Source organism: Sardina pilchardus, chromosome 10 (assembly GCF_963854185.1).
Source record: "Sardina pilchardus chromosome 10, fSarPil1.1, whole genome shotgun sequence".
In the NCBI taxonomy this organism is placed as follows: Eukaryota; Metazoa; Chordata; class Actinopteri; order Clupeiformes; family Clupeidae; genus Sardina; species Sardina pilchardus.
Genome location: NC_085003.1, coordinates 14,014,388 through 14,027,400, shown reverse-complemented (window position 1 = coordinate 14,027,400; position 13,013 = coordinate 14,014,388). Strand labels below are relative to the sequence as shown.

The 13,013-nt window shown below is 41.7% G+C and overlaps 1 protein-coding gene across 1 annotated transcript; it reads left to right on the top strand.

The window, feature by feature from the left end:
• The first annotated feature begins 913 nt into the window (after positions 1–913).
• On the top strand, positions 914–12,592 carry nucb2b (nucleobindin 2b). The gene is made up of 13 exons (XM_062546912.1): positions 914–1,040; positions 2,359–2,502; positions 4,076–4,183; positions 4,437–4,569; positions 5,408–5,511; positions 6,348–6,533; positions 6,904–6,994; positions 7,155–7,213; positions 7,436–7,528; positions 8,684–8,773; positions 9,545–9,715; positions 10,598–10,658; positions 10,881–12,592. Exons 2-13 carry the CDS (start codon positions 2,359–2,361, stop codon positions 10,985–10,987), a joined length of 1,347 nt encoding a protein of 448 aa, XP_062402896.1. The 5' UTR covers positions 914–1,040; the 3' UTR covers positions 10,988–12,592.
• The last annotated feature ends 421 nt before the right edge of the window (positions 12,593–13,013 follow it).

The window sequence follows — 13,013 nt, the reverse complement described above, 5'->3', positions numbered from 1 at the left end:
ACAACGTCAGTTCCTGTTCAGTGAAGTTTACGCTTGGCGTCGCCAAGAGGTACCATAGGGAAACAGCGGCATCGTGTGGTCTGTGGATTAACTGTTTGAAGTGTCGCGTGGTTCGTGGCCGCTGTGTGGCGAACACTAGGAATTGCACAGTTAACGGTATGCCTACGGCTGGCAAAATCGTAGGCAAATATGGCACAACTCAACTGAACGCGTAAACAGAGGTTTCATGATTAGAATTTGTGAAAATATAAACGTTTGTAGTTTGTAACGTTTCTCAGAATACTAGCATAAAACAGATATAAAACAGATTATTAAAATAGGCCTCGGCTAAATGGTCTAAGCTCGGTTCTGTCAACTGTTTTTGTGTGCGGGAAAAAGCATGAATGTAACCAATTAGAGATGGAATGAGTGAAAACTGGATGCATATATTATGTATAGTTAATTATCCTTCTGCTTATTTTAATAATTTATCTATCCATGTTTAGACATTGACAGTAGCCTAGCCAATGCGTCATTTTATTGTAATGGAACTTTGTTAGGCTAGGCCTACTCTTTATTCACACAGTTCACACATTTGGCTGTCTATCTGGCGCTGTCAACAGTTAGAGTGACAGGCTCCTAAAGCATGCATTTATTTTCCTTAAAAGGCTCTTCGCCAGACTTCCATTTTTTGTAATAGTGGAATTTCCTCTTTTTAGGCTACATGTGGATTTCAGACTTGAGACTGATTCATCGTCACCGCTTCTCTGAACGCCACGTACGTTTTCCTCTTGCGTCAGGGAGAGGTCTGTGCAAGAGTATTTGATTGACACATTGAACACTCAATAGAGATCCAACATGAGTATCATAAACAAGGAAGTGAATCTTGCTGGCCAATAGTACTTTCCCGGGGGCGTGGTATCCGAGTTGTACGGCACTTTGAAGGTTGCATCCCTCGACGGGGGCACTTGACTTCTAGATGACAGGTGGAAACAAGCCTTAAGCAAAGCAGCTCGGTTACAGCAAATCCTGTACGAGAGGAACCAGAGAGGGAGAGAGAGGTAAGCAAGAGACGTGTTGAAAGATGCGCCTGTGAATGAGATTGCTTTCAATTGTTTTTTTCTTTTTTATCTGGAAGTTTATCAAGCGGCTGTGTTTATGTTTTGAACTATTGTGGGCAGCCTATGTCGATGAAAGTGTCTGTGGAGGAGAATGAGAGGGTAGGTAAGTAGGTTAAATGCAGTGTAGCACCGTTTTTATACACACGTTTTTACTAACGCCCTCTCAGCAATCAGTAGACTATTCAGATCTAACATGATAGTGACAGTGACAGGGGAAAACTAATTTCATTGTTCCTGACATGGAAATGTGTAAAAGCTTTGTCCAACACGTGTAACAACGGCGTGATTGGTCTTAGGGAGGTTCCATTGAAGATTAAGATTAACACCAAGCATTCCTCCAAGTGCACAAGCCTTGTTTAGAACGGCATTATAGGCTACTGGTAGGTCCTACACGGCTCTGTAAACATAGCCTATCTGGTTCTGATGATGTACGAAAATCCAAATGAATGAAGTGTATTTCGATCCTATAGTCGTGAGTCATGTTCCTAAAGATCAGTGAGAAGTGATATTCTGTAGGCTACAAAGTAAGACTGCAAATTGAAAGAAATTATCAGTCCAAATGTATTGCCACAGCTGAACAGTCTTCTGCAAAAAAATAGACATCTCTTTTACTTAACATGTTCTGCCGACCTCATTGTTATGGCCACAGAGTTATTTTATCTGCCAGTTGAGCTGTTTGAGCCTATAGGCATTCTGTGGGACAAATCCACTGCATCCACATGCAGGCCACATTTGGCCTGTCCCATCATTTTTGTGGTATAGAAAACATCTAAATATCTTTACTGTAAGATCTCACCAGATGCTGTTAGTCTTGCAAAATGTGAAGACATATCTGCATCCATTTTCTGATGATGAAACTGTACAAGACTCAAGACTCAACATGAGGCTAGCAGTGGTTACCGAGCAACTTTTGGGTTCTGCTGATCAAAAGCCTGTTTCTGTGCAACACTGTTTCAACATATCTTACACAACCCATGGATATCAGTGGTGAGCATCCAAAGCAAACGCTAGTTGCCCTTTGTTTTTTTCTGTTGATTTTGACAACAGTGTCACCCAATGATATGCAGGAGTTGAAATTGAACAGCATCTAGCTCCGAAATCCGTCTAAACCCTTGTTTGGCTCAGGCTGCAGGTTTTCAGTCGTAATGATTTGTACAATTATCCTCTTTAAAGCACTGGATTTCTTTTGTCCTTTGTGCATAATGCAGTCTTCCATTACCAGTGTAAGTTACACCTTGTGCTTGTTTATCAAACACAGATGGAGACGCGTAGAAGCATGCGATGTTGCTTTTGGCTGGTGCTGTTAGTGTGCGCGTGGGTGTATGTGGATGGTGTGCCCATTGCTGTGGACAAGAAAAAGGCAGAGCCACCAAAAGACAATCTGGACCCTCCAGAGAGCACAGTAAGTGAATGGGATCGGGATTGGTTGGGATGTGAGGCCTACGCAGTAGTGTATAGCCTACTTTTGAAATGGTGTGTCAAGCTCATAAGGTACACTAACAGAGGGTTCATTCAAACAGCTTTCGTTTGAACCAATTTACTTTTATGGTTTACATGACGCTATTTTAGTACTGCAAAACTGTGTGAAGATTGATCATGCCAACAGCGCAAGATACTGTGTTTTTCTATGCCTTTGCTAGTTTGAGACAGAGACATATTGGCCTGGCAGAATAAGACCCCAATTAATTGTTTCTGGTATACCTCAGGTTAATTTAGAAAACATCAGACCAGCCCATAACCATTGCTGTTGACTGCTATACTACGAGCCTGTACTACCCACTTTGCCACTAAGGAGGCAGGCTGATGTAGCCTTCTCCCAAACCCTGTTGTCTTTGCACTTGATGAATATAGCGTTGGATATCTTCTTCCTCTAGCTTCAATTCTCTGATGTTCGCTACCATTGTCACTGCTGTTTATAGTGCTTCACTTAGCAGTTGCACTCCATTTTTGTAGCTATATTTCAAACGAACGCTTCACTTCAGTGTCACCGGCAACCTCAGTGGTCGCTAGGAGGCAATCCATTATGCACTCTCAGACTATTATCCCAGGTGTAAACTGAGGTCAGACTGGTGAACAACAGGTGGGCAGAGCTAGGCTACGAGCAGGAAGAGTTATTCTTAGATTTCAATTTGCACAGTGATGTCAGAGTGAGGGTACAGCAGATGAAAATAATAATAATAAAAAAGAAACATTTAATGACAATTATGTCTAATCTTGTCACTGACTATGGAGTATGTGTAACAGAGTGTGATTGTATTCCTCTATTGTTTATAATTACACAAAGATAGCTAAATCCACCGGTTACATATGGAGATGGACTGCAGCGACAAATGCCCAAAACATTATGACTAACATTGAACTGAATATATTTGACACTACTGTTATACATTGTCAATAGCACAACTCACAAAGAGGAATTGTAATGTCCTGAACAAAGAACGCATTTAAGCATGTCATTCATTGCAACCTCTCATGGCTGTTAGAGTTGGTAAGACTAACCTGCACACCACATAGTCCTTTTGTGATGGGAGAAGTGGGATTTCCTTCACCTTTGTGCAAACTTAACCTTTATGTGAACCTTAAAAGCGGGGCAGGAATTTTACCGTTGAACAATTCATTTGCGTATTCGCCTCAGCAAAGTTTTTGTTTTCCATTTGAAATTCAATGAAGTGCACTATTGGCATGGCAACTAGGGAACTTGTTTTTACCAAAGTAGCCAAATCATTCAGTAGGCCTACAACTGCTAAAGTTCTGTAATTATAAGACACCTCTGATTATTTTACTCGTGTGTCTGACTCCTAACACCACAAGTGAATGATACTATTCTCACTTTGAATAATGTTTTCTACAAGGTACTGCCACAAAAGTATCAAGCTCAAGAGAAAACTGCAAAGACGAGGGCTGAGTTCCACAATAGCCGGTGTCTGCCAAAAGTATTCCACTATCTTTCAATTGACCCATGCTTACGTTTACAGGACACTGGACTCCACTATGATCGCTACCTGCGAGAGGTGATTGACTTCCTGGAGAAGGACCCACACTTTAGAGACAAGCTCCACAACACTGACATGGAAGCCATCAAGGTATCAGAAAAACCAGAGAGTGGACTTCAGCCGGCCACATCTGGTTAAATATGTGTCAGATGTTGGCTAGGGTTTACTCAGCTGCTTCTCTCTGTTTACAAACTACAAGGCGAGCTCCTAAGGGGCTGTCTATTTGTTAGTCACCCTAATGTTAGGTGATCATTAACGTGTGTGTGTGTGTGTGTGTGTGTGTGTGTGTGTGCGCGCGCGCGCACACGTGTGTGTATGTGTGTCTGTGTGCTTTCCGCTACAGCAAGGGAAGCTTGCAAAAGAGCTTGACTTTGTGGGCCACAGCGTAAGGACAAAACTGGACGAGCTGAAAAGACAAGAGGTGAACCGACTCCGCACGCTCATCAAAGCCAAGCAGGACATGGTGGGAGGGAAAGGTACGTCTGACCAGTCACAGCTTGTCCAAGAGACCAAGTAGACCCTTTCAAGAGGTAGTTGGTCTATATTACAGTTTAGTTATAGCCTAGCTAACGCCAGACCTCATATCAATCTACACCATTGAGATTTGTGGTCTGGGAACCACACATTCATTTTCTCGTATTTGAGGCGTGGTTCACATAATGCCCAGAGCCATTTTTAGGCACTACGAATGTCTATCAAATGCGCGTAGGTAGCTCATAGCCAATCGTATCAGTTGTATGATAAACTGTATGGAGAGCATTTTAATACTTCAAAATAACATTTGATAAATGAAACTTACATTTCATGATGGGTGATAGGTGTGTAGATTTGAACAAAAGCTGGTTCGGTTCTTAACCAAAATACCAAGGGTATGTGGTTGGCTCTTAACCAACCACAAGCTTGGAATGGAATCCAGGCTGTCGGGCAGATAAAATTGCGTGCAAGGCTGCATGGGTAAACCCAGGGTAGTTTAGTTATGTGCTAGAAAGGATATGCACATGAGTCAGCTATCGAGTTTGTAAAACCTTGCTGGAGGCGGTGATTGCCTCTTGCCACAACTTCCTCAAAGTGCATTTTGGTGCTCCTTAAGATGGGGTCATTTCCTTTCTCATTCTTAAAACCTAAACAATTACGAGCTATGTGCTTTCATTGTGGTAATTTGTGTAAATCTACCAAAACTTAGAGGCTTTGAACCATGTTGTTTATGCTGCCAAATCTATTAGTAAGGGACTGGGAAATGGTATCAAGTCCAATCTTACAGGTATCTATCATGATTGTGACCGTTTTAAGTCACCCTTCCCATTATACCTGTAGGTATGACGGTGGACTATGAGGCTCTCCTGAGGCAGTTTGAACACCTGAACCATATGAACCCTCACACGTTTGAGGTGGACGACCTGGACAAACTCATCAAATCAGTAAGCCCTGACCAATCATCCACCACAGAGAGCTGGTTATGCATTACTGATCACTATGCTATTCACTCCTATTGTCCCCAGGGGTGTTATGCAAGCTAACATTTTGGGTGGGCAGAATTCTAATTAGGGGTTGATGGAAAAAGGATAATGAACACAATTATCCCATATGCCATATTCAAAGACTTTTGGGGGATAACTTAAATACAGTCCTCGTGGGTATGTGTTCCCCCAGCATCAATTAGCACAAAGCCATTGATTGTCACTCTCCACTGAACCTCACTACATCCATTTTAGCTCATGCTGCAACTGTCTAGCATTTGAAAATGGATTTTATGTGGTGGCAAATGTGCCCAGATGGCTTGACTTGTTTTCTTTAGTGAACACACACGTTTATTTTTATAGCAAAATTATTACTGTCAAGGTAGATTACTGTTTGTTGCCATGGCATTATAAACTGAACAACTGGAACACTACCTACAACTGATTGGCTGCAATAAAAAATCTAGAGACGGCGCATAGAAACAGCTCTATGTCTATCCCTTTGGTTCACTGATGCCCTCGTGAATAAACACTAGTCTTTCATAATTTTCACCTTTTATCATCTTGTCTTGTTGTTTTGTTTGTTTTTTTGTGTCTGGCCGAGTTTGTTTTGTTGTCTGTGGCAGAGTTTTGCATTTGTGTCTGGTTATGAGGTGTTGTGTGTGAGGAAGAGGCCTTTTAGTCTGTGTTATGTGTAGTTGTGTTGCGGTGCAGTGTGGTGCGGTGTGTTGTGTTTGTGTCTGTGTCTGTGCTGTGTCCGTGCTCATTGCTGTTCACTGACAGTCTCTGCGTCTCAGGCCACAAGCGATCTGGAGAACTACGACAAGGAGCGGCACGAGGACTTCAAGCGCTACGAGATGATGAAGGAGCACGAGAGGCAGGAGAATCTGAAGAAGCTGGACGAGGAGGCGCGGAAGAAAGAGGAGGAACACTACGAGGAGATGAGGAAGAAGCATGCAGATCATCCCAAAGTGAACCACCCTGTGAGCAAAACATGCATTGTAGACAGATAAAAACACACACACACAGACTTAGTTTTGGTGTCACTGTCTCTTAAGTGGTCGGCTGTGAGCTCCTGTTACTTAATATCTGCTGATGGGGGGAGCCATGGTACAGCAGGCTCAGTAGCCTCGGTATCCCGGTTCGAGTCCTACCTGAAGTCATTTCCTGAACCCACTCCCCATCTCTCCTCCGTTCATTTCCTGTTGTCTCTTCACTTTCCTGTCTAATAAAGACTAAAATAGGCAAAAATATAAATTAAACAAATAAATAATAACTGTTTGCAAACTCACACCGACCTTTACCCTCACCCTTACTGTCTGTCTGTCTGTCTGTCTGTCTGTCTGTTTTTAGGGAAGTAAGGACCAGCTGAAAGAAGTGTGGGAAGAATCTGATGGTTTGGATCCTGAAGACTTTGACCCAAAGACATTTTTCAGCTTGCATGGTAATCTCTGAAAAATAGTTACAAATCCCATTCCAAAAAACGCAGATCACTCTCCCCAAACCCCAAACTGTGCTTCAAAATCTACTGTGGTGAAGTACAAGCAGATGCTTTAAATGCTGAGCTTTTTAGTGAGTAAATCTTGCCCATTTTGGGTTTACAGATACGAATGGAGATGGCTACTTTGATGAGCAGGAGCTTGAGGCGCTGTTCACTAAAGAGGTCAGTACTTGTGTCAATTGTACAAGAATTCTGTTGTAATTGCAAAAAGCAAACAAACAGACTCCAACACAACACAATCTGTTGACACATTTATTGCATAGGCAATTATTGAAAATGTATTGAAGATAAATGCTTACAGGATTGGTATGTAACTTAATCAAAACATTACACGAGTACTGAGCAATTGTTTTGTTATTTGTGTGTGTGTGTGTGTGTGTGTAGTTGGAGAAGATATATGACCCAAACCAAGAGGAGGATGACATGATAGAGATGGAAGAGGAGAGGCTGAGGATGAGGGAACATGTCATGAATGAGGTAAATCCACGCACACTCACACAGACACTCCACACACACACACACATACACACACACACACATACACACACCACACACACACGCACACGCACACGCACACGCACACGCACACGCACACGCACACGCACACGCACACGCACACGCACACGCACACACACAGAACACAAAATCCATCCAAGTCAGGCCCCCAGCTGTGAGGCTGACTGCTGGTGATGTTTTTGCAGCTGGGCCCATGGGAATCTCTGTGTGTGTGTGTGTGTGTGTGTGTGTGTGTGTGTGTGTGTGTTTGTGTGTGTGTGTGTGTGTGTGTGTGTGTGTGTGTGTGTGTGTGTGTGTGTGTGTGTGTGTGTGTGTGTGTGTGTGTGTGTGTGTGTGTGTGTGCGTAGTGTTACTGATGTTTACATTGAATTAGAATTCCAAATGCAAGTTTGCAGTAAAACATAGCAACATACAAATGCCACTGAACAGCTGGACTCTAAATCATTTGCTTTCAGTAGAAAGATTTTGTTAACAAAAGAGACGTTCTGTGACTTCTAATATATAAAATGTGTACCCACAAGGGGAAACCAGTGACAGCTTTGGTCTTATGAGGGGGTCTTTGCCTTTTATGCATAGCTGCTGTTTGGCTTAATCTTTGGTGAGAGCAGATGTGGATCGGGAGGGAGTGAGCGAGCTGCTTTATTTAAATCATGGTCATAAGAACAATCATGTACGCAATAACTGGCCAGAGACTGAGCAGGAATCTCACAGATCATGGGCCTGATCTATTAAAGATTTGTTTGGATAGAAATGTGTGTCTATAGTCGATATCACCCGTAGACATTCAGACATATCGCATCTATTTTGGATCCGTTGAATGAAGTAGGGGTTGTTTTGGACTGTTTCAAGAAGTGGTCGTGCAGATGCCAAAAGGTCACATTACAGTAGTAACAGCATTGGCCCATGCTTTGTATTGACAGACGTTGCACAAAATGAGGTCATACCATCATGTTCCTGTGTCATAACAATGGCCTGAAAATACATTTTACACAGCCACACCCAGACCCATCTCTGGTTTCATGACATTTGTGGTCAAAAAGGATTACTCCCATGAATGAAACATGCTCTAGAAGTTTAGAACTTTATGTGAACTCCTCTTGGTAATCTTTTTTGTAGGTGGACACCAACAAGGACAGACTAGTGTCCCGGGATGAGTTCATCGCCGCTACTAAGAAGAAGGAGTTCCTGGACACAGACCCCTGGGAGGTCAGATTTATTAATTGCATAGTGATGTGTACAAGCAGATACAGCATGCACAAGTTTTAAATATGTAAGATTAAGGGCTCTAACGTGGGGGGCGGGCAAAGTGCAGTCTCGTTCTCGTGCCTTAGTTATAGTTATCGTGTGGCATTTGGGAACACTGAACTGATTCATCAATGTTTGCACATAAAGGCAACAGTTTTTTTACCTTAACATAACGTTTCCAAAATCGCTTCATAACATGACGAACAGCACTTCCGCCATTGTCTGAGTGGCCCTCTCTGTAGGCGATTACTGACCTAGTAACTTTCTAGTCCCCCCCCCCCCCCCCCCCAGAAATCGGAACGGAAAAGAGCTGTATCCCCTCTACATTATATCGGAGTTATGGTCATTGTTGTTGCAAAAGACTCATGTTTAAGTTGTGTGTTATTGTCTTTGCAACTGTAGGGGGACCCTGACAGCAAATCTTGTTAAGGGTGCCTTTAAATCACAAGTTATTACATTTGCTTTAGTTGTTTCAGACTTGAGAATTGATGCTGTAATTAGGGCCCTGTGTTTACATACTCTCACTGTCCAAAGATTTCCGAACATGTTGAAGCTCATAATATAGTTTCACACTGTATACAGTTGGTATATTTATTGTAGGTAACGTTGACAACCCTAAACATTTTGATTAGATTGACCATATGATATGGACAGTCTTGTTCTTGAAGTTGATCTGTGTAGCGAAGCACTATATCTTTACCGTGACTCATCATGTGCTATGACTGGCACCAGACCCTGGAGCAGAACCAGCTGTATACAGATGAGGAGATGAGGGAGTTTGAGGAGCATCTGGCGCGGGAGGAGAACACCCTCAACCAGAAGACCGTAGACCTGGATAAACAGCGCGCGGAGCTGGAGCGCCAACAGGAGGAACTCAACGCACAGAAGTTTGAGTTACAACAGGTAAGTGTTGTACACACACACACACACACACATACACACGCAAATATACAAATACAAATATAATGTATTTGACTGTATATTTGACTTTGTGATGTTATGAACTTGTAGGGGATGATTGTTTCTGCTGTGTTTGTGTAATCTGTTTTTTGTAACGTTCTGCCAAACTGACCATAATATAATGACCAAAAAGTAAAGAGGGCTCATGTCTATTTTTTTTTTTTTTTAATTGAATAATATATATGTTAACAAAAGGGAAACATTTGGTGAACATTATACAAAGTAGAAGAAAACACTGTGAAGCCGACAACAGGCGTGGAAGCACTCGTTAACCGTAAACGACATGTACATAATGACGACACAAATATACTACCGAGCAGAACCATAAAAGGGGAAACAGCTCCACCAAAGGGCAGTGTAGGGACACAACAGTGATCTAGTTTGTGGTGATTTATTTAATAGTATCGTCCGGTATCGCTTTTCTAATCTGTTGTGATGGTATTTCTGGAAAATCTGGTTAGCTGTGTGTATATAGCTTGTAATTGTATATGTAGTGCATTTGTCATGCACTAATCAAAACTCCAATGAGTTAAGAAACTAGAAAAGCACTCAAAGAGCGCAGACCTCCGCCAAACAAAAACATATTAACCGCTCCCTGGATCCTGGTAATTTCAGACCTTCCCTGAAAATTTGTCGAAATCCATCCATAACTTTTTGAGTTATCTTGCAACAGACAGACAGAAAGACAGACTGTCTGACAGACAACCTCCTTGGCGGAGGTAACAAGCTACAATGTTGATTGGCCAAGGAGTGGCTGGTGTGAACAGGGTGTAGCATGATGTCATTGAACAGATCAGACCAGTAACCTTGCTTGATGTTGTGCAGGCAATGGAACACATGGAGAAGATGAAAGAGCTGAAGACAGAGTCTCCAGCAGAGGTCAAAGGTGACAGGAATTTCCATTCATAACTGATCAGCTTTGTTCGCTATTCAATTTGAATGCCATTTGAGTGTAGTAGTGTAAGAACTATTTTCTGTATGCCAATCCATAACGATATAACTGAATCAGTTGACCTACATAATGGGTGGAAAGTAACGCAAATTGGTATGGTTGTGGAGGCTTAGCTTCTGTTTTGAATCAAATCTGTTGTGCTACCTGTTTCTCCAGGTAGTGTAGTTCCAGTTTCTCCTGGCCAGGGAGCCATGCCGGCTCTCCCTACAGACAGCAAACCCATCGCACCTGGTCACCAGCAAAACTCGCCAGTACACTCTTAGCATACTCTGTGTGTGTGTGTGTGTGTGTGTGCGCGTGTGTCTGTGTATGCGTGTGTCTGTGTGTGTGCGTGTCTGTCTCTGTGTGGTTACTGTATTCTTTGTGCTTTTTTTGTGTCAGTGGATCTGTTTGAGAGTTTGTGCACTTGTGCAGAATAGGGCCCACAATAGACTGAAAGAAAAAGCATCAGGGTCCAAGATTCACAACTTTCCCATGTCCAAGCCTTTCAATGCCTTCATAAAAAAATATGGATCATTTCACAATATTTCATGTGACAACTCTTCTCAAAAGGGGTGTCAATGATTTCAGAGACTGTCAGTAAAGATGTAGATTTTATAAGGCAATATATATTGTAATGCACAGTACATAAACAAGATGTTTACAATGTTTACAACACAAAGTGAACGAATGTCTTACTGAGTTTAGTCAAACTAGCCAAAGAGGCACTTGAGATAGAGAGGAAAAACGAGAGAAATTAGAGATTATATTTACTGTCCACCCAACAAAATTCTTTGTATTTTTCAAAGTTATGAGAATATTGGTCGAAAAACTTTGTGCAAATGTATACAGTCCATGAATGTAGAAAATAATGAATCAGAACTAATTTAAGTGCTATCACTGAATTGTGTGCATTTGTGTGTGTGTGTATGTGTGTGTGTGTGTGTGTGTGTGTGTGTGTGTGTGTGAGAGAGAGAGAGAGAGTGAAAGAGAGAGATAGAGAGAGATGCACAGATTTGTCTTTGATGCCTTAGATAAATGTCACAGGTACAACAGGTCCTCAGATACTGTTCTGTTGTAGTAGCTCTCCTGGCAAAGTAAATGACATATGATCGGGGCGTAGCCAGGGGTAGCATGAGTTCTTTGACCCACCCCACCCCATCTGAAAGTCCACATTTCTGCCTCAACTCTTTTGAGTTACAATGTCTACTTCTCTGTATGTGTTATAGGTTTCTTGGTATAGAGTAAACTATGTTTATGTTTTTATTTAAATAAAAATGGGCTTATTTTATATTAATCAAAGAAGTAAAATCCATCATAGAATATATCCTGAAATCTGCTGTCCCATGCAAGGTAGTCTATAGTGTTACAGTATACAAAATACACAAATCAAATCTACATGTAAACAGTACATGAAGCAGTACATGAAGATCTTGGCTGCTGTAAAATGCCTGATTAGGCCACTTATGAATCTGAAGTTGGATGAGTTTGATTAGACAATTCAAAATGCAGAATATGGATTTTGCCAATTCTGGTCAGGTATGTCAGTAGGAGGCTTTATAACTTGGCTTCATTAACGTATGAGGTGTTCAAGTGAAAAACTGCATAGATGATACACAGTACTTCAGGTTATACAGGTTCTAGTAGGCTATGTTCAATAAGATTGTGTGGTAGAGGTATGCACAAACTAAAAAGGTCCAAAACTGGAGAAAAAAAGACCCACCCCATCCACCAAGCTGGCTACACCCACCTGATGAATGGTGGGACAATGCATAGTCCCATGCACATGTATTCAGTGTTGGAGTTTTTGTCCTTGCAAGTTCAGCCCTTATATGTTCTTTTGAGTAATTAGTGTGTGTGGATGTGAGCATTAAATGATTGAAGCTTCACATGTGTGTATCTTGTTTTTGCCATACTTGTTTGTCAACAGCTTTAAGACAAGTTACATAATTATCATGAGATCAGAAAACATGATAAGGCTTGGTCAACAAGGTGTGAAATGAATTGCAAACACACTTGATCTGGTAATTCACTATGTCCTTGGACTAAAAAAATACTAAGTGCTTGTTCATCTGGGCCTGGGTTCTCATTTTGATGTATGGATATTGTATTAAAATATCCAGTTTAAAATAGAACTTCTAGGCAAACATTTACAATTAAGTACTAGGCACACATAAAGCTAGCAATTTCTTGTGTAAGTACACCATGAATTTCTGTCACCACTAGATGGCCCTATTTGACAAACTAGTAACTTTTGCACCAGCAACTTTGTTCATGCCCTCTTATCTTTGGCCCGGGTCTCCTATTTTC